Source organism: Bactrocera dorsalis, chromosome 6 (assembly GCF_023373825.1).
Source record: "Bactrocera dorsalis isolate Fly_Bdor chromosome 6, ASM2337382v1, whole genome shotgun sequence".
In the NCBI taxonomy this organism is placed as follows: domain Eukaryota; kingdom Metazoa; phylum Arthropoda; class Insecta; order Diptera; family Tephritidae; genus Bactrocera; species Bactrocera dorsalis.
Genome location: NC_064308.1, coordinates 22,652,367 through 22,675,304, shown reverse-complemented (window position 1 = coordinate 22,675,304; position 22,938 = coordinate 22,652,367). Strand labels below are relative to the sequence as shown.

Genomic DNA, 22,938 nt, shown 5'->3' with positions numbered 1-22,938 from the left:
TGGTAGGTATTGAGAATTATGGCGATGAAAATCGCACTTCTATATTAGCAACTACTGCAATGACTATAATGGTGCAAGGTTTAGGTGGAGTGCCTTGATCCCACCCATTATTTTTTCGTAAAAGGTTCCTGCAAAGGGGATGTCCTCAAGAAATACATTTTTGAAGCCATTACCCAACTGCAAAATATAGGACTAATTCATTGCCATTTTGTTTGCGACCAGGGCACCAATTTTCAGAATTTCGCTAATTTGTTAGGTGTTTCAGCGTCACGACCTTTTTTTAATGTTAATGGCAAGGAAGTGTATTTTTTTTACGATAGCCCCCATTTGATAAAAAGTAGTCGTAAATGTTTACAAAATTTAAAAAATACGGTTTTCTTTAAAAATAGTCGGGTAAGTTGGTCGGATATTGTTCATTTTTATGAAACCGACTCTAAGTCGAGTTATTGGTGTGCGCATAAATTAACCGATGCTCATATTTATCTAAATACCTTCCAGAAAATGAAGGTTAAATTCGCGTCTCAAGTATTGAGTAATACGGTCGCTTCTGCTATGTTGTCCCTATATAGCTCGGGAGCCTTAAGCTCGAATAGTAGGAGCTTTATTAATACCGCGGAATTCGATTCGTTTTTTAATAAATTATTTGATATTTTAAATAGCAGTTTCGTTGAGGTTGTTTGTAGGTTCCCCTGAACAGTTAGAGTTTTTAAATGAGGCAGAACAAGTTTTAAATACTATTCGCGTCCTAGACGATTTAGAAAGCAACACAACTAATAATTTTAGTTTTATAAAAGGGTGGGTGTTAAATATTAACAGTTTAAGACGATTGTGGCGATTTTTGTCACACTCAGGTTTTCCGTACTTGAAGACGAGACGACTATGTCAGGACAGTTTAGAACATTTTTTGGGCAGATTCGAAGCAGAGGAGGTACTAGAGTAACGCCCTATATGTGCTCTAGTTTGTTTAGGAAATCGTGGGGCTTACGTTACGTAAACGTCGTTACAAAAGGAAACTGTGAGCTGCCTTTAGAACCTGATGCTACAGTAATTTCGGAACATAGTAATAATGTTCTACTTAATGTGTGTAATGATTCACTATTGAATGACCTTTCTTGGCAGGATTTTCAAGGTTTACCACGGCCTGAACACTCTCTCCTTAGTTCAATCGCATTAGATAGTAGTTTAGAAGTTTTTGAAAGAAAATGCGTTTAACTACTTTTGCGGCTATTTTTATTTAAAAATTTTCAAACTACACACATGTTCCTTGCCTTTACCATATTTAGGAGATGAAATTCCTTCGGACGAATTCATCTTCATGCATCAAAATTAGAATAAGAATATATTTTTTAACTAAATTTTTAAATAAAGACCTTTCTGTCCCTAATTTTAAAAATAAAATTTTGTGTGTTTCACACCTATAGGTTTCAATTTTTTTTTATTTTTTAGTGGTTACAATAAGCGAACTTAAACTTACGATAGAAAATAAAAAAGTAAAAATTTTGTAAACAGTTAGGATAAAGAGGCTCTAAAATAAGAAAGCATTTTTTTTTAAGGAAAATTAAGATTTGGGATGTAAATGTAGGCATTTGTATATATGTAAATAACTATATTATTGTGATAGTTTTATATATTTTTTATATGAATTGTTATTGTTTTGTTTTAATCGTTATATGTATAATTTTATCGTTTTGTTTTTTTTTTTTCCGTTATACACTTGTTATTGCTATCGTTTTGTTGATTTACGTAAATAAATTTATTAATGGTGATATAGGCCTAAAGGGGAACCGAGCACCCAAAACTAACTTCGGTAACGCGCCGCTTTGCACACCTCCTGGGTGGTGTGGAAAGTGCAATTGGGCATTTTAATTTAAATGCCCAAAAATTCTTATTTTGTTCGATCTGGCCACAATGGAAAATGTTATAAAAAACGCTTATTTTGAGGCGCTCTCACACTGGAATAAGTTGGGCATCCCATTATCCCTGATGTTGTCTATGCTGAACTGAATTGATTTGATTGTGTTTTTGGCACGACTGTTTGTTCTGATTTTATCATACTCGTTGCACCTCTCTGATGCCGACCGATATTAGCGCGATGTCTTCGTTGCTTCGTAACAAATTTTAATCTGTAATTGATCACTTCCTTTGAAACACACATAAAGTTTTCACTGAATAATTTTCAATAATTTTTCTTTTAAATAGCCGGAATAAAAAAGCAAGCGACCGAAATTGAACGATTCAAATAATTTACAAATCAAAATATTGAAAAACAAAGGAAAAAAGAATTGTATGAAAAAAGTCAATTTTTGGAAATTTCCAATTTTTGGACTTTTTCTTATGAAAAGTTTTTTTTTTATTTCTGAACCTTTCCAGATCCGCAGCGAACAACTTCTGATTTCATGAAGATTGGTTCCGCCGTTCTCGAGCGTTAGCGTTACTAACAAACAAACAATAATTTTTACTTACATATGTATGTACATATGTATGTATGTACATATATACAAAATAAAACGTTTGTATGGGAAAAAGAAAAGGGCTGTTTTTAGGGGTTTTCCGGCAACTTTCGTATTTTTTTCTTACATAAGAACCTTCTCCTATTAATAAGAAATACAACAAAAAAAATCAGCCAAATCGGTTCAGCCATTCACGCGTGATGCCGTGACAACGAAAACGGTTCCATTTTTATATATAAGATAAAACATTTTTTTACTAATTTCAGCAAAAATTGCTAAAATGTGTCCATACTACGACCAGCTGAGGGAAATATTTGAAAAGCGGTTGCCAGCCACGCAACCGTTACTGGTTGAAAGCAACCTTCCTTCGCCTCAGTTATGTCCAGTTAGTCCTGCACCAGAATTCGAAGCAGAATTCTTGGAAGAATGTGTACCCGCTGCGCCATCAAATGCCGCATCGCCGATCGCACCGATCTGCACACCGGTATGAACATACCAATTGGCGGCTATCCTAGCAGAAAAAATTGCTATGGAAGCGAAAAAACTGGAGTTTGTTAAATATAAATTCGAAGAGGAAAAGAAAATTCAAGAAAAAAAGTTAGACATTGAGTCAAAAAAATTAGACATAGAGTTGAAAAAATAGAAACTGAGGAAAAATTCAAAATGTTAGAATTTGAAATGAAAGAAAGAGTGGCTATGTATGAAATTTAAAAAAAAATATGAAAATTAAAACAATTAAATATACTAAATAACATTTGTATTTATTGGGTAATGGGGCAGATTTTATTGGAATTTTGATCTACTCTACCGCCCATTCCCGCAATTTCAAAATTAGCTAATTTTGAAGGCAGTTGTAGCCTATTTTGTCCCCTAGATCCTATAAATGATCGTTGTGACCCTTGATTTATTAGGGCCCTGAGTTTAAACAGTTCTGTTCGGCCTTCGATAGTGACTACTGCTGTGGGTAGTAGTACCCTACCGTGATTTTCGCTATGTAGCGATTGGGTTTTTAACACCTTTGATTAGTACGGTGCTTCTTGGCAGTTTTCTGTATTTGTTGTTGCAACTAAACCTGTTTCTCTTTTTACGTTTGGGCTGTTTGGGGGGAGCTGGAAAAATTGGTTATATGTAACATTGAATGATGTCTTTTATGGCAGTAAGCGCAATTAAATTTGCTTTCGCAATCTTCAATTTGCAATTTCATATTGGGTAGTAAGAAATTCTTTGATTTGCTGCCACGTTGGGTACTTTGAGAGCGATTGCTCCCACAAAAGTAACGATTTTACTGGTAATGCAGCCGTGCATATATTTACCAGAATGGGGTCCCAATTATCCGTGGGAATATTCTGCGTCGATAAAACCGACAAACAATTTGAAACAGTTGATTGAAGCTTTATTAATTCTTCACTGGTTTCTTTCTGAATCTTTGGTAAATTCATTAGTATCGTCACTTGCTTTTCGACCAATATTCTCTCATTTTCGTAACGTGCTTTAAGAGCTTCCCAAGCAAAATTGAAATTTTCGTCATTGAGAGCGAAATGATTGACTATTACTCCTGCTTGACCTTTGGTTTTGTATCTGAGGTGAAACAATTTCTGCGCTTGTGATAATTTAGAATGATTTATGTACACAGCTGTAAACATGTCCCGGAAGGACGGCCACTGCTCATAACCACCATGAAATATATGTGTTGCATACTGACACTTTAAGGTGAAGGCCTGAACTTGCCTCTTGGGCTTGTCTTTGGGACAGTTCTACTCTCTGTTGTGGAGTAGGTGCAATTGATTTGATTAGTTTTAGTTGATCAGAGATCATGGCTTTTGTCTCTTCGAATTGGTCTTAACAATTTTCGTATTTTGAGCAAGCCGAGGATTTGAAATTTTCCGGTAGATCTGAGTCGTCAGATTCTACGATTGCGTCATATGCCGCTTGAAGACGTGAAATAAATTTGGTTCTGAAATATCTTTCACCCTTTTTTATTTTGTAGCACCTTTCTTTGAGCGTGTAGCATCTGCAGGTGTACACGGACTTTTTTCTTCTGAAATCATCTTTGGAACTTTTAGCAACTGAGTTGTTTTAGTTTCCTTTGAGTCTGAGCTCATTTAAAAGATGTTCAGAATAAATTAAAACGTCTTAGTGAAAACTAGACTTAGATACTAGACTAGATGTTTAGAAAAAGTTTCGAATATAAAATGTTGAATAGGAGACTATGGGCAGTAGTACCCTATTTTGATTTGCTCTTTTTATGTTTGCGCTGTTTGGGGGTGAGCTGGAAAAATTGGTTATATGCAACATTGAATGATGTCTTTTATGGCAGTAAACGCAATTAAATTTGCTTTCGCAATCTTTAAGCGTATGCGCATGTGATAAGCAGTTTGTGGAAAGACTTTTAGACTTTACAAAATTGTTTCGGGTTTTAAAATTTCTCGCAAGATTTAAATTTATGCCCTCCTTTGCATAGTTCGCATGATGTTTGTTTGTACTGTTCAGATGTGAGCGTTTGATTTTTGAAAAACTTCTAATTAAATTGTTGTTGCTACTGGCTTGGGGCCTTTGGAAGCTACCATCTTTTATTTGTTGCCACGTTGTGTTTTTTTCCTTGATGAGAGAGATTGCTCCCATAGCAATAACGACTTTCATGGTATTGCTGCGGTGTATATGTTTACCAGAATTGTGTCCCAGTTGTTGTGGGAAGGTTTTGTGTCGATAAAACCGACAAACATTTGGAAGCAGTGGATTGATAAATTCTTCACATTTAGGATTTTTGGCAAGTTCATTAATATCGTTATTTGCTTATCTACCAGTATTGTTCGTTTTCGTATCTGGATTTCAAAGCTTCCCAAGCCATATGGAATTGTTTGTCTTTTAACGCGAACTGTTTTGCGATGACCCCTGCCTGACCTTTTGTTTTGTATCGGAGATAATACATCTTTTGTGCATTTGATCATTTTGGATGATTTATGTAAACGGCGGATACCGGAACTTGCTTCTTGACTTTGAATTTGTGGCCGCTCTACTCTCGGATGTGGAGTAGGTGCAATTGCTTTAATTAATTTTAACTGGTCAAATATCATTGTTTTTGTATCTTCAGACTGATCTAAGCAGTTTTCATACTTATCGTAAGCCGAGGATTTAAACTTTCTGGTAGATCTGAGTCATCAGATTCTACTATTGCGTAATAAGTAGCTTAGATAGGTTTCCAAAAATTTTCGAGATTTTCTCTTTTGATTCCTAATGCCGATTTAGAATTGTCTTGAATAGGTGAAGGTGAGAACCGAGTGCAGTAACGTATTAGACTGTCACTCTCAGCGATGAATTTACTACACGTTATGTCTCTCCCCTTTTATTGTTTCGTAGCACCTTGCTTCGAAGGTGTAGCTTCTGCAGGTGTACATGGACTTTTTCGTCAGAAATCGTCTTTGGAACTTTTAGCAACTGAGTCGGTTTAGATTCTTTTGTGTCTGAGCTCATATAAAAGATGTGACGAATAAACAAAAAATGTCTCAGTGAACACTATATTGATACAATTTCAGAAAAATTTTCGTTTATAAGAAGACTCTTTTGTAAGTAAGAGTTTTACTCGTTGAATTTCAAGACAAATTTCGTATATAATAATAATACCCAACGATTAGCCTTTGTCTTAAAAATACTCTCGTTTTTCGCGCCAAAATAGTAAACTAATTAATATTCATTTTAGGAATTTGGACTTCTGAACCTCGAAAAATTTTGCTCCATTTTTCAATCAAAACCTCTTTTATGTGGTCCTTGTTTGAAATATTGTTTCCATAGATGATGGATAGGATTAATGTCTGGAAACTGCCGAGGGTTATCCAGAGTTTTGGTGTTTGATGTAACAGCCACTCACTAACAATTTTGGACTTGTGTTTAGGATCGGTGTCCTGTTGAAAGGTCCAATTTCCTGATAGTCCTATTTTTTTAATGATTGGAGCAACGTTATTTTTTTTAATATTTAAATTATCCAATTTGTTAATCGTTGACTCAATGAAAACCAATTTCCTATCACCAGATGCTGTCAGAAAGTCCCAGACCATAACCGATCCTTCACCGTGCTTTATAGTGTTAGTAACACACTTATCATCAAAGGCTTTACTTTTAGATCGGAGGTTTTTTCAATTTAAATATTTCGCATTCGCTTTTGTCCGTATACAAAATGTTTTACCAGAAGTTTGCAGCCTGACTTGTACACTTTTTTTGCAAACTCCAAGTTCTTCTTGATTTTTGATTCACCTTTGATGTACGAGGTCGTATAGAGGTTTTTGCGTAGCACTCGTCTATGCAAACCGCTTTTGTGCAATGTCCTACTGATTGTACTGGATTTACCCGATGTCTGCTACATCTGTTTATTTTCCAGGAGCATTTGAAACTGAATTTGTTTTTTCTGCAATAACTATTGTTCGTGCTTCAGTGTTATAAGGCGCTTTGGTCGGTCCGGCCGTGACAAATTTTTACCAGTCTGATGTTTACCATGTTAATCAATCAATTTTTTTTATTGTGCAATAGTGTCTTCCAAATATTTCTCTGATTTTACAAGATTTACATTTATAAAGCAAATCTAATATGATTACTTAAACTTAGAAAAAACAATTGTGATATTAAATAATATTGTTACGAATTTACTCTTGCTAGTTTACTTTGTTAGGTTCGTATCTCTGGATTGACAAATAAAATCAACACTGTTTAATTTAATTCAACAACTCTTTATTTCACAACTCGTCTACACTATAGCAGTTTACTCTTAGCACTGATTGATTACGTTGGCGCTGCCACGGCTTATATAGCCACGCACTTCTCGCTGATGCCGACGTGTCCTTCTAGAATATCGCGTCTGGAAATTACCAGAACATACGGCTATACGGCGCCAGACGCAAGCAGACAGTCGCGGCGCCAGACTCAGCAATTGTTTAACTAGACAAGCAGACAGTGCGGCGCCAGATGTCTATTGTTTCGACAAGCAGACAGCTGTGGCGCCAGATGTCTACAACAAGACAAATGCTATTCCATATACCTACAGCTATTGTTCATAATCAGGGATGCATATAGTAATACAAATACAACTTAATACTACTTTTGTAACACTGCCCTCCACTAAAGCCTAATCGTCCCGATTAGGCACAAATCCCCTTGAACCAAATGGGGCGAGCCTCTCCAAATGTACTACTTTCATTTTACATCGTGCTTTCCCATTTCTTTGTATGCGGTATACCACGTCATTAAGTCGTTTCATCACCATATAGGGTCCTTCCCAGGCTGTCTGCAGTTTCGGGGACAAGCCTTTCTTTCGAAGTGGATTGTACAACAGGACCAGATCACCTTCTTCAAAACCTTTTGAATTTGCCGCTTGATCGAACCGGTCCTTCATCTTATTGCTCATCAGATGCGTATGCTGTCTTACCATTAGATGCAATTCATTCATTTCTTCCTTTAAGGCAGAACAATAATCTCCATCATTCCTTACAGCTGTAGGATTCGTTCCAAACTTAAGATCAGCAGGGAGTCGCAGATCAGATCCGAAAATAATCTTTGCTGGCGTGTAACCAGTTGTCTCGTGCTTCGCTGAACGATACGCCAGCAGGAACATCTGGATGCACTTGTCCCAATTCCGTTGATCTTTATCAACGATTTTCCGCAGATGTTCTTCGAGCGTTCGGTTGAATCTCTCTACCATCCCATCTGATTGTGGGTGTAACGCTGTTGTCCGTGTCTTGTGGATGCCCAATAATGTACAGACTTCTTGGAAAATGGAAGATTCGAAATTCCTGCCTTGATCTGAGTGTAATTCGACGGGCACTCCGAACCTTGTTATCCAATTTTCTACAAACGCTTCGGCTACGGTCTTCGCTTCCTGGTTTGGTAAGGCATATACTTCTGGCCATTTACTGAAATAGTCCATGACAACCAGTAGATATTTGTTTCCGGCCGTACTGGTTGGGAACGGACCTGCAACATCCATTGCGACTCGTTCAAATGGTGATCCCACGTTGTACTGTTGCAGCCTACCGCGACTTTTGGCTTTAGGACCTTTAGCTGCCATGCACTCTACGCAATTACTTATCCATTCTGCTATGGAATCTCGACAACCGATCCAGTAGAACCGTTGTTTAATCTTCTCTATAGTTTTTGTAATTCCAAGGTGCCCTCCACTAGGTCCATTGTGATATTCTTTCAATACTGTCGGGATCATGGACTTCGGTACTATGATCAGCAGACGAGACTGCTTGCCATCTTCGCTTTCCCAGGTACGATGAAGGTATCCATTAACGAGGTTTATGCTGTTCCATTGGGCCCAATATGCTTTTGCCGTTGGACTCTCGCTACTTATTTGTTCCTTTGGTGGTCGTACCCCATTTTCTTTGGCTATTATCAGCTTTGCAAGATCAGGGTCCTCCAGCTGATTGATTCTGATGCGGTGAGGAGTCCAATCATCCTCAGGTTCTATATTCAGTAATCGCACGTCGATTATACCTTCTTTTCCTTCTGATTTGGAATAATGTTTACATTCCAGTGGACAAGGGCGACGTGATAATGCATCCGCATTTTTGTGGTGAATCCCCTTTCGATGTTCCGTTTCGAAGTCGTAATTCTGTAATCTTTCGATCCATCGTGCAATTTGGCCTTCCAGATTCCTGAACTGTAATAACCATTTTAATGCTGCATGATCAGTCCTCAGCAAGAATCGTTGTCCATACAAATACTTGTGGAAATGTTTTACACATTCCACCACAGCTAGAAGTTCTTTTCGCGTCACACAGTAGTTTTTCTCTGGTTTCCCGAGCACTCTGCTGTAATACCCAATTACTCTTTCTCTTTCCAATTCCATAAGCGCTCGCATCTGTATCCAGGATGAATTTCTTTCCAGGTATTGGATAAGCCAACATCGGCGCCGTACAAAGTAGTTCTTTAAGCTGCTCAAACGCTTTTTCTTGTTCCAACTGCCATACAAACGGGCGATTCTTCTTTGTTAAATCATGTAAACTTCTAGCCACGTTCGCAAATCCAGGTACAAAACGGCGGTAATACGTGCATAAACCGAGGAAACTGCGGAGTTCTTGTATGTTGGTGGGTCGAGGCCAATCTTTAACTGCATTTATTTTTCCTTCCTCGGTGTGAATCCCCTCAGTTGACACTTTATGTCCGAGATATGTGACCTGCTTCTTCCATAATGAGCACTTTTTGGGATTCAAGAGTAATCCGGCTGATGCTATTCGCTGAAAGACTTCCTCTAGATTTTTCAGATGATCATCAAAACTTTTTCCCATGATGATAATGTCATCAAGATACACCAAACATGTCTTCCAGTTGAGTCCTTTTAACACATGTTCCATCAGTCGCTCGAACGTTGCAGGCGCATTACATAACCCAAATGGCATCACAGAGAATTCCCATAACCCGTCGCCCATACTGAAAGCGGTCTTTTCTCGGTCACATTCATCGATCTCGACTTGCCAATATCCACTTTGTAGATCTAATGTAGAAAACCATTTCGCTCCTGACAAGGTGTCTAATGTATCGTCGATTCTCGGTAGAGGATAACTGTCTTTCTTTGTGACATCATTCAACTTCCTATAATCTACGCAGAAACGGGTGCTACCATCTTTCTTTTTAACTAAGACGATAGGTGAGCTCCATGGACTTATTGAAGGTTCGATTACACCGTTTTTGTGCATGTCTTCAATAATTTTGTTAGCATCCTCACGTTTTGCTAGTGGAACCCTACGCGGAGCTTGTCGGATTGGTTTAGCGTCTCCGGTATTTATGCGATGTTTGACAATGCCGGTTCTTCCTGTGTTTCCTTCGTTTGCAAATATGGATGCGTATTTTTCTAATAGTTTTTCTGCTTTTAATTTTTCATTTCCATGCAGTTCGTTCAGCAAATTATTTAGGAGTGTAGGACTTATCTGCTGTGGCTCAATAGTAGGCTTCTGTTGTGACCGTTCGCATCGTGCTATTGAACTTATATTCTGGCACTGTCCAATTACTGCTCCTTTCTTCAGACTTATAGGAGTGTTGAATTCATTCACTACTCTGACCGGAATGGTGGCGTCTTCTCTAGATTTCACAAGCGTTCTTCCTACCAATATGGGTGTATCTATTTTTGTTGGTTCCACAATCCACAACTCTTCAGTCCCACCTCCTCCATTCACTTTAGCCCATACAATCGCCTCAGATTTTGGTGGAATACTCTGATTATCATCAACAATCACCCTCTTACTTTCAACGTTGGTCACATATCCGGTGTTTATAGGCATCTCCATGTTCTGGCAAAACAGCATTTGCTTATTTAAATCCAAAGTAACCCCGTGATCAATCATGAAATCTACTACCATTATAATTTCATCCGTGATTTCTGCTACGATGAAGGTGTGATTAACTTCCAGGGTACCAATTATGACTTCGCAGAACACTTTTCCCGCAACAGCTGCTTCCTCTCCAGTGGCCGTTCGAAGCTTGCAACCAACTAATGGTTCAACCGTTCCTCTCACCACATCCGGTCGGATAATTGAATGTGTGGCACCAGTATCCAAAGTAAGCGTTGACAGTCGTCCATTTACGATGCCGTTGATAGTAAGATTGTTGTCATGGCGACCTATTTGTAATATCGAGATGGCGGGGCAAATAGTTGTGGGAACCAGCTCAATCCCCTTTGAACTGTTCCGTTTTAGTTTAACGACTTGTGAGATGTGGATGCTCCGTCCTCGTTATCTGTTGGTTGTTTCCGTTTTGATGGGTCAACTCTTTGTACTTTGTGTGCTGGTTTACTTAGTAGGGAAGCTGTTTCCTGTGTGAGGGCGTGCGAAACCGTTTCAGCAAACGTTCTTTTTGGCAATGCATATGTGGCGCGTTTGGTGTCCACATCACGAATTCCATTTATGAAACATTGAATTTTTACCCTCTCAATGTAATCCACAGGTGCATCTGCATTTGCCAAATGAGCCAGTCGTTCTATTTCAGTTGCGAACTCTTGCAATGACTCGTTCATTTTCTGACCCCTATTTTGCAGTTCGATCTGGTATATTTGTTTCCGGTGCTCACTGCCATATCGTCTTTCTATCGCACTCATCAATGCCTCATAGTTGTCCCGTTCACAGTCTGGAATAGTCTGAAGGATTTCTGCCGCAGGTCCTTTCAATGATACAAACAAGGACGCCACTTTGTCCGCTGTATTCCAGTTATTGGCCATCGCTGTCTTTTCAAACTGAAGTTTGAAAATTTGAAATGGAATACTTCCATCGAATGTGGGTGCCTTCAATCTTTGATTATTTGTTGATGGTGCAGGGCCATGTAGTTGCAGTTCTCGCACACGATTACTTAATTGCAGAACTTCTGATTTTAAATTTTCTTCGCCATTTTTTAAAGTGCTTAATTCGTCTTCAAATTTTGAAAATTTCTCTTGCACTTGTTTTTGTAGTTGCGTAGTATTTATTTTCCGTAATCTGCTGTGTAAGGCGAGACTCTAACTGTGATGTATTTTCACCTATTTGCGTCATTTGCTGTGCCAAACGATTTTCTGTTTGCACTACATTTTCTGTTATTTGTGATATATTTTCAGCTATTATTTGCTTAATAGCCACTAACAGCATGTTCGTGTCTGCACTTGATGATGTTCGTTGTTCTTCTACTTTTTCTTCTACCTTTGTAGAAGTTTCTGGCCCATTAAATTCGAACTCGTCCACATTAATTCCATCCGCTTCCATTGCTTCACGTAATCGTGCCTGCAGATCCGCCTTTTGCCCGCTTATCGGCAAATTACGCTCCTCCAGTTCTTTTTTTAATTGCTGAATTCTCAATTCTCCGAATTTAACCATCTTGAATTTGGATTATTTGACAATCCCACTTCTGACACCAATTGTTACGAATTTACTCTTGCTAGTTTACTTTGTTAGGTTCGTATCTCTGGATTGACAAATAAAATCAACACTGTTTAATTTAATTCAACAACTCTTTATTTCACAACTCGTCTACACTATAGCAGTTTACTCTTAGCACTGATTGATTACGTTGGCGCTGCCACGGCTTATATAGCCACGCACTTCTCGCTGATGCCGACGTGTCCTTCTAGAATATCGCGTCTGGAAATTACCAGAACATACGGCTATACGGCGCCAGACGCAAGCAGACAGTCGCGGCGCCAGACTCAGCAATTGTTTAACTAGACAAGCAGACAGTGCGGCGCCAGATGTCTATTGTTTCGACAAGCAGACAGCTGTGGCGCCAGATGTCTACAACAAGACAAATGCTATTCCATATACCTACAGCTATTGTTCATAATCAGGGATGCATATAGTAATACAAATACAACTTAATACTACTTTTGTAACAATATGTTTTACTACACTCACTTTCTTGAATAGTAACGGTTTCCAAAGGATATTTGTTGCTTCCTTGGAGTAAGTATTAAAAACATACAACGGTTGTTGCCACTATTTACTTATTTCGACGCGAAAAGACGAGTGTTTTTAGTTTAAGTGAATTATAATATTTTTGACTGTGTTTAATTTTTGTTTATTATTAAAACTATATTAAACTCTTATAATGTAAGCCTTGAATTATATAACAAATTTTTTGTATTATTTTATTAAGGACTACGTTGTAATAAACACTTTAATATTAATAGAATTACTGTTTACTTATTTTTGACGCTCACAATATATAAATAACGCCTTTGAAAAAAATAGTTCTCCATTACATTTCAAGAAAATAAAAAAAAAAAAACTTAACCAATTTTGCGTTATGAGGTGTGCTTTTAGGCATCACAAATTTGGGAGGAAATTATGAGGTTTTGAAATCACGAGAGCATGTCTGTTATTACACGCGACAACTTCTGTTGCTAATTCTCTTTTGCTGTCGCCATTTACATTCACACGAGCAAAATGTGTTATGCAACTCTGTACGAGTTTTTTTCCCATTCTCTTTCACTTTACTTTAACTCATTGTCACATATATTAATCAGTTCTGTCAATTAAGAAATACATTTTATTTATACTTCAAAATTAAAGCAAAGATTATATAACAGACATTCACATATATCACCCTTTGCACTATCGTCTGAATCAATTTGTATGACTACCTCCATACATTTCACAATATCTTTAATTAATTCGATTTCGTTATACTCTATTTTCTAAAATATTTATATTATATTATGTATATTTATTTATTTATTATTTTTATTAATTTCAAAAAAATATACGCAAATACAACTATGTACTAAGAAAGAAAGAACACGAATGCCGAAAAATGTCACAGCGAACTGTTACGAATAAGAACACAAAGCGTGTAGCTGAACACTGGAAACTCGGCGCGATTGCCGCAACAAATGTTGCCGTGTGTAATAAAGCACCATAGGGAAAACCTCTGAAATAACAAAAAAATCGCAGTACCGTGGTTGGTGATTTTTGTGAGGACATGAGGATAGCGCTGTGGAACTATCAATACTGTCGATAGTTTCATCGATTGTTTTGCAGCTGTAGAAACTAAAGTGTTTAGTAATTTGGAATTTCATATTATAAATAAAAAATAATATGTAAAAAAAATTTACAGGTTTTTCTGAGCAAATTATATTGTTGAATAAGCTGATAAAAATAGCAATTTGACAAAGATTATTGTGAATTGATTAAATAGGATTTAGGTTGCGTGAGCAAAGGTTAAAAAGGAAAGTTTTTCAGAAGTTAATATAAAATTGTTTATATGAATATCACATGAATATTAAATATATTTCAATAATTTGTCCCGAATTACATATCGACCTTTAAAATACAGAATAGAATGATAGATTCATCAATAATTTCATATATATATTTTCCCGTAATTTCATAATGGAATCTAAATATGTATGTACAAAAATTTGCTTTCGTATGCTTTCGTATGAAATCATAATATAAATTTGTATGGATATGAGTAGTGTATCAGTTTCTAAATTATATGTAAATGTACGTATTTGAATGAGGACAGTTAAAAGCCTCGAGTCCAAAGTAATATAGTTAAATTTTTTCTTGTGTTGTGATGATACTTGTAAGTATGTGTGTATGTACCTTAATACCTATTCAGCAAAAGTGATAAATACGACTTTGCTTCGATACCTTTTCTAAAGTTCAAAAATTCAACAATTTAAAGGAACTAACTATTCTAGCAAAATGTAGCAAGAGAGAATAATAAGAAATCGTTCCACAACTCAATATACGAAAATTTGTATGGTACAGGACATCGAAGTAGGAATGGGCTATTGTAGTTTGATATTATTTAAAAAGTTTATCATCCAAGAAGAAATTCATATCACACACAGTACAGAAACCTTTTCAATCAAACTAGCTGAAAATAAGTTCTAGCACGTCATCTTTGTAAAAATAGATGATGCCAATTTTTTTAATTTTAAGTTGAGAATAATTTTTTTTTTCAGGAAGTTCGAAACACAGCGGCAAAAAGGAGCATAAGCAATCTCTTTTAATTACTATACTAACAAAATGGCTGTTTTTTCAAAATACATTGATCTAGCGATGCAGAAATACGACGAAAACGGTTTATCGAAAACCACAATCAGTAGAGTGATACTCTGCGCGGCAATCTGTGCCTATACTTTTAAGACTACATATCCTTTATTTGGAAAGCAGTTTGTGAATAAGAATAACGTTGAAGACGCATACAAAAATAATAATAGAACTTCATATGTGGAACTAAATGATCATATAGTTAATACTACGGAGGATGAAGATTCCAAATTGACTGAAGCAGAAAAATTGATTATAGCAAGACAATTGAAAAAGCAATCTTTACATCTAGAACCTGGCCTTAACAAAGAATTCGTTCTGCAACTAAGAAAGCTCATAAAAATTATAGTACCAAAAGTGTTATGTTACGAAAGCAGCCTATTAATAGTTCATACTTTATGTTTAATATCTAGAACATTTTTATCAATTTATGTAGCTGCTTTGGAAGGTGCCATCGTGAAATTTATAGTACGGAAGGATTTGAAACGGTTTGTTATAGTACTTTTAAAATGGTTTGGAATAGCCATACCAGCTACATTCATAAACTCAATGATAAGATTTCTGGAAAGCAAGCTTTCATTAGCATTCAGGTAATAAAAAACTCACCTAATCGCAAAATACCTATTAATGCTTATTTTAATGCTTGGTAGTATTATGCGATGTGTTACTAATTAAAAGAAAAACAATATTTACTTTTTTACGTTTTTATTATTTTGGGTAAATTTTAGATAAGCATCCCCTGATTTATATAGAGGATGTCCTCTAAATTAAGTTGGATTTTTGAATTTAAAATGCAATTATCTTAAAATTTATGTGTCAGCGGCAACTATATATACTTTTTCTGTACATAACCATTTCGGCCCTGAAATAGGGGGATGCTATTCTAAATCCCAGCGATGTTTTTAATCGTTTGATTTTATTTTAATTTAATTTATTTTCTCTTATTTTTTTTTATTTTATTTAATTTTCTTATATACTCTTATTATACATTTTTATTTATACATACATATACACACATGGTCAAAATAATAAGTACATACGCCCGTGTAGCATTCAATGACTAATAAATTCTCTTTTATTCATGTTTAAAGAGAAATAATATCATATTTCATTACATATATGACTTAAATAACAAAAATAAAGATATATGTAATAATAGTTGAAATAGGAACTCTAGTAAATAAGGATTTCTAGCAAATAATAAAAAGCTTAAAAAAAATCCTGGACAGAAGTATAAGTACATGACGTATCTGTGAATGAAAATATTTATTAGTTTTAGTTTTTTGTTTCCTATTTGATTTTTATTTACTTTCATCAGTATCCGGTATATTCGCCATTATTTTAAATTCCTTTTGAGATTCGTTGTGGAATACTGAAGATAAATTTGCGGCACGTATCAATTGGAATCTCATACCATACCAAACTGATCCTTAGTGCTTCCCAATCCGTTGCTTTAGCTCCTCCCAAAAGTTTTCAATTGGATTCAAGTTGGGAAATTGACATGGCCATTTAAGAGAACTCATACCATGTTGCCGGCACTGTTTTTAGCGGGCTTTTTTTTTTGTAGACTAAATGCAATTACTTGCCTTTCGGACGACAAGGCGTCATTTCCGATCAAATTAATTTTTGTTTCGTCGCTCCACAAGATATTCCACCAATTTTTTCTCACCACTTGCATGATTTTTCCCGAATTGTAATGTTATCTTTAATATTTTTTTAATAATGGTATACTTCTGGATATCCTGCTAGGTAAATTAGCTCGATGTAGCCTTCGTCGGGCTACCAATATCATTTCATTTCATTTCATTTATTTAACGCCAATCGGCACTTTACATCTAATAAAAATTATAATTACACTGTGATAGTCAAAAAAAAAGACAAGACCAAATTCGACGGTTTCCCCCTATTTCGGGTCCTACGAATCGAACTGCATCATTACTTTTTTGAGTTACAATCATGGTTTCATACAAAAATTTTTGTTGAAGTTTTTCATCAAAGTGGCCTATGGTAAGAGAAAGGCACATTTTTCTTCGGTCTCTAACTCTTTTAATGTAAACTGACTTTTTTGGTAAACTTTCTTTGGCAAAGCTTCTCAGAATAAGTCCGTCTTTAAGTTCTTAGATAACTGTAAACCCCAAAATCAATGTTTTTTATGTCCTTATAGCCAATATGTCGAAAAAACTGAAATTTAATTCATTTTTTAATGTTTTTTCCCTCACCTTTTGTCAATATTTTAATTTACCCTTTGATACTTATACATTAAGTGACATCTTGTAATAGTAAGAAACTTAAGCAAAGACAACGTTCTGAGCAAACTAACCATTAGAAAAAAACTATTTGGTCTCGTCTTTTTTTTTTTTTTTGAAAAAAGCTGTCACGGTGTTATAAATAAGACAACATAAAATTAGAAAATAAACACGTAACATAGTTCGTATGCTAGTATTTTAATAAAGTTTTTTTAACAATCCTTCTGAGGTTCTGTAGAGATCCGCTGAAGAAGTCGATGTCACCGCGCAGAGAGTTTACCAATCTACAGATTCTTTCCTTTGGGCCATTGATTACATAGTTTTTGTTCGATCTGCAAGTTTTCAGGATCCTCATGTTGTTGTTGTTGTAGCGGCAGAGTTCTGCCGAGTTGACAGTCCTTGGCCGGATAAAAATCCGGGTCCGTTCCGGTTACGTAGACCCGACTGTCGTGGGATCCTCATCTGTCTAAGTTTAAGCTCATTTGGTACGATTTCAAATTCTGCGAGGATTTCTGGGGCATCAATTAATCCATTGAGGATTTTGAATAAGAAGATGAGGTCTGCTACCTGCCTTCGAGATTTCAGGTCATTTATTTTCAGGATTTTTCGGACGTCTTCTGTTGAATTGGTATCGTTTCTGTGTCTGTTGTGAAATAGCAGCGCTTTGCAGAACTTGTGCTGGATTCTCTCTACTCTGTTGATCATTGAGTCTGTGAATGGGGACCAAATCACTGTTCCATATTCTAGAATAGGTAGCACTAATGCTGAGAATAGGCAGGTTAACTAACGAGCAATTGTTCTCAAATTCCCTACACATCCGATTAATCAATCAAATACTTTGTATGCCTGCGAAGTAATTTTGTCGATGTGTTTCTTGAAATTTAGTCTTCTGTCAATAGTTATACCCAGGTCTCTGATGTCTTCAACTTCCGTGAGTCTTTGGTCGTTCAACGTGTAGGTTAAAGGTACCTGCGTATGCGCACGGGTGAAGGACATCACTGCGCATTTTTTCACATTCAAAACCATTTTTTTTTATCTTACACCAGTTATACAGCTCATTTATATCGTTTTGTAAGATGTGAATATCAGAAACGGTGGAAATTCTACGAAAAATTTTTAAATCGTCAGCGTATAATAAGTATTCAGACTGCAGTTTCCTCGCAATGTCATTCACAAATATGTTGAAGAGTATGGGTCCAAGGTGGGATCCCTGGGGAACACCAGATGTGACATCATACTCATCTGAAATGTGTCCATCGATTCTTACTTGCAACCTTCTTCCTGTTAGGTACGATCTGATCGAGCGTAGTCCATTGCAATTAACTCCATAATTTTTTAGCTTCACCATAAGAGTCTCATGGTCCACTTTGTCGAATGCCTTGCTAAAGTGCGTATATATTGAATGAACTGGAATACCACTGTCCATGGCCTTCAAGATGTAGTTGACATAGTTATATAAGTTTGTTGTAGTGGATCTGCCACTAACAAATCCGTGCTGCTTAGGAGAAATGATATTTCCAAATGATGATATCAACTGAGGCAAGACAATTTTCTCAAACAATTTTGCTAATGCAGATTGGATACATACAGGTCTATAATTGGTGACGTCAGATCTTGGGCCGTTTTTGTGGATGGGACTGATGAACGACGATTTCCACGCCGATGGAAAGGTTCCGTGATAAAAAGACTTACTGAATATATGCGTGATAGATTCACAGAACCCGACAGCACTGTTGCGTAGAAATATATTAGGCAGACCATCAGGTCCTGCTCCTTTTTTTGGATCTAGGGCCAACAGCTGGTTAAAAACTTCATTGAAGTTAGCATCAAATTCATTTAGCTCCACATTTACTACAATATCAGCAGATTGGTGATGACCAACTCCGATGGGGCTCATTGTATAGGTGTCTTTGAAGTAAGATGCGAAGATATTACTAATCTCCGCACCCGAATGAGCGGTTAGGTCATTCCATGTCATGGTAGCTGGGACTCCTATGTCGGTACCCCTTTTGTTCTTAACAAACCTTCAGAATTCATTTTTGTCTGAAGAGACTAGATTTTCCACTTTATTAATGTATGACTTGTAGCATATTGCACTTAATTTCTTGCATTCGAGTCTCAGTTGGCTAAAACATCTATAATTTGACTTAGTTTTATTCCTCCTATATCTGATATGTGCAGATTTCTTCAATTTAATTTTATTTATAAGTTCTTTAGAGAACCAGCAGGGAAATTTACTTGGTTTCCTCGAATATACAGGGACGAACTGAGAAATACCTTCTTGTACTATATTATAAAACCAACTAACCTTATCATCCACTTATTTTATTTTGTATAGCTCAATCCAGTTAGATCTTAAAAAGAAAGCATTAAGACTCACATAGTCGGCGTTCTTAAACGAATAAGAAGGAGGATAGTTTGGTATTAGGCTAGGCTGAAAATCCAAGGAGATCTCCAGAGGCGGGTGATATTTATCCACAGTCGTGAAAGCAAGAGTTTCGTTGATTGAGATATCCAAATTACTGAAACATAAATCCAACAGTTTATTATTTTTATTTAAGATGTTATTGAATTGTTGACACTCAATAAGGGCAGTGGTATCGTACAGCAGCTTCTCGCAATCAAAGCGCGGTGTACTGCTGGGCAAATTGTAGTCTCCCACTATCATGATCCTTGAATCCGGAAATTTTTCTCTCAAATGTATTAAAGTTTCAGTATGGGCATAGTATATCTCATAATTAGATTGTGGTGGTATATATACGCACCCAATGATGATACAAGCATTATCACCTTTGATCCTTATGAAGATCTGTTTTAGGTTATTGTTCCCAATGGATATAAGCTCAGCTTTTATTATTCGTTTAAAAGCAATCAGGACACCACCTCCTCTCTCGCATCCTGTCGAAGTATCTCTGTCCTTCCTTAGTGTGATATAGGAGCTATCGATGAATTCGTTATTTTGAATAGATGAGTAAAGCCAGGACTCTGTGATACATATTACGTTGTTGTTGTTGTTGTTGTTGTTGTTGTAACGGATATGCTAATCCCCGTTAGGATGGTAAGGGTTATCTGTGTTGTCGTCGAGGTCATCTAACGGTAGGCCCAGGAAACGCGCTGTTTCGACGGGGTCGGACCAAAGGGAGGAAGGTGTTAGATGGGTTGGGTTTGTGGGGCATGCAAAGAGGTGGCCAGTGTCATGCGGAGACTCGTTGCACGCAGGACATATATTGGAAATGTCGGGGTCAATTCTGGATAAGTAGGAGTTTAACCTGCTACAGTACCCAGAACGAAGTTGCGCTAGGGTCACTCGCGTTTCTCGCGGCAACTGGAGCTCTTCATCTGCAATAGGTGGTGCTTTGACTCCAAGAACGCCATTCACGGCTCCACTGTGAATGGCTGTCAGTGCCTGTCTGAAGTCTGTAGCGTCCGAAGTTCGGTCGGCGTACTGTACGATGTCGTCGACGTAGTCGAGGAATGACCTCTTGATGCTCCTAGGAGGCGGCTCCGCTCCAAGCAGATGGCTGCAAGGGTGATTCCTACGGAAACATCCCAGCAGGAACTGCCTGGAGAGGAGTTCATTATGCTCCTTTACAGGAAGCATTCGCGTCTCACTATGGAGGTGTTCGATGGGAGACATCAAGAGGCATCCCGTCGTAGTCCGGAGTGCTGTGTTCTGGCAGGTCTGTAGTTTCCTCATCTGCGTGCCACTGCATCCAGGCGACCATATCGGTGCTGCGAAGTTGAGGACCGGCCGGCCGATTGCCTTGTAAGTTGCCAACAACGTTTCTTTGTCTTTTCCCAATGTGCTGCCGGCTAGCGACTTGAGGATCTTGTTGCGGCTCTGTACTTTGGCGATAATCGCGGTCGTATGGGGAGAGAAGGAGCATAGACTATCAAGGGTTACGCCTAAAATTTTAGGGTTATTGACAGTCGGAATTTTGACGCCATCGACTGCAATATCAAGCTCAAGTCTATACTCCTTCGTCCAGTTTGTGAATATGGTCGCTGTGAATTTGGTGGGGGAAAGTTGGAGATTCCGTGCAGTGAGGAAACGAGAAAGGTCGGAGAGGTAGCTGTTCACTTTCGAACACATGCCATCGATTCCATTGCCCGACGTCAATATCGTGCAGTCATCAGCGTACGAGGTTATGGAAACCCCCTCTGGTGGTTGTGGGAGTTTCGAGATATAGAAATTAAACAGTAACCGGGGAGAGGACACCACCCTGCGGAACCCCCTGTTTAATTCTTCTAAGTTTAGATGTTTCACCTCGAAATAGTACGGATGACTGACGACCGTTCAGATAGTTCATAGTCCACCTCTTAAGCCCTGGAGGGAGAGTGGTTTTTTCAATGTCCTGCAGTAGCGTTGTGTGGTTGACCGTGTCAAAAGCTTTTGACAGGTCCAACGCTACGAGGATCGTTCTTTCGCAGGGTGGTTTCTGGTTGAGGCCATGAACTATCTGGGCGTTTATGACGCTAAGTGCTGTGGTGGTGCTGTGCACTTTGCGGAAACCATGCTGGTGGCTGGCTAGGCTCAGGTGGTGAGTGAAGGTCGGGAGTAACAAGGCCTCTAGTGTCTTCACTACTGGGGAGAGGAGAGTTATTGGTCGATAAAATTCCCCTTTGTTGGCGGGTTTCCCAGGTTCCAGTAGTGGGACCACTCTTCCGACTTTCCACACATCGGGTATTTGAAGAGTGGTAAGCGACAGATTGAGGACCTTGGTGAGATATTTTACTCCCGTCGAGCCTAGATGCTTTAACATTAGCATGTTGATTCCGTCTGGGCCGATGGATCTGGAGGATTTTGCCTTGTTGATGACACCCTGAACCTCCTCATCGGTGAAAGTAAGTGGCGCGCAGTTGTTTGGCATTTTGCGCAGCCGTCGGTTAACACATCGTTGGCCTTGTCTACCGAAGGGTGCAGTGTAAACTGCCGGCTAAAATAGCTCGCGCACTTCTTCGGGTCTGAAGAGGCATGACCATTGAATTGAACTTCAACTCGGTCGTCGTGTCTCTTCGGATTAGACAAAGCTTTGACAGTAGCCCAAAGCTTACTCACACCGGTGGAGAGGTTGCAGGACTTCAGGTGCTCTATCCATTTCGTCCGCTTATGTTGATTTACCATTCGCCGAATCTCCAAATTGAGATCCCTTATTCGGGGATCCCCGGGATCGGCATGGCGTAAGGTGTCGCGCTCATTAGCTAAGACAGCTGCTTCGGCTGGGAAATTGGGGCGGATTTCCGCTATTCTTCCAGCCGGGATGAAGCGAGCAGTAGCTGCTGCGATCACCTTGCGGAATTGACGTTCGCCAACGCATACGTCCGTAGGAATGGGTAGAGCGTTGAAGGTGCTCTCAGTGAATTCTGTGAAGCCGACCCAATTAGCTTTTTTGAAGTTAATGAAGGTACGGTTGTCCACAGAAACGATATCGGGAGGCTTCTCGATCGAGATAATTATGGGCAGATGGTCTGATGCAAGAGTTAGCATAGGTCGCCAGGTTATACTGTTTATCAGGCCACCGCTAGCAATGGTAATGTCCGGCGAGCTATTACAGGTGCCCATAACTCTGGTGGGGGCTTCGTCATTCATTGTGCAGAATGTCGAATCGTCAATCTGTTCCGCCAGCTCCATTCCCCTACGATCGTTTGACAGGCAGGAATGCCAAAGATCGTGGTGCGCGTTAAAGTCGCCTAGTACCAAACGGTTTTCACCACGAAGTAGCGCGCCTATATTCGGGT

General features: G+C 38.1%; 1 protein-coding gene across 10 annotated transcripts in view; it reads left to right on the top strand.

The window, feature by feature from the left end:
- Nucleotides 1–13,849: 13,849 nt before the first annotated feature.
- Nucleotides 13,850–22,938, top strand: part of LOC105224339 (ATP-binding cassette sub-family D member) — a 30,801-nt gene continuing 21,712 nt past the window's right edge. Inside the window, exons 1-3 of one of the 10 annotated variants that reach the window (XM_029549980.2) lie at nt 13,931–13,949; nt 14,010–14,125; nt 14,870–15,543. In XM_029549980.2, the coding sequence (XP_029405840.1) occupies nt 14,930–15,543 (614 nt within the window). In that variant the 5' untranslated portion in view covers nt 13,931–13,949; nt 14,010–14,125; nt 14,870–14,929. Of the gene's footprint in view, nt 14,126–14,274; nt 14,481–14,865; nt 15,544–22,938 lie in introns of those variants that run through there. The other 9 variants (XM_011202398.4, XM_019989698.3, XM_011202407.4 and 6 more) reach the window with 9 other exon arrangements.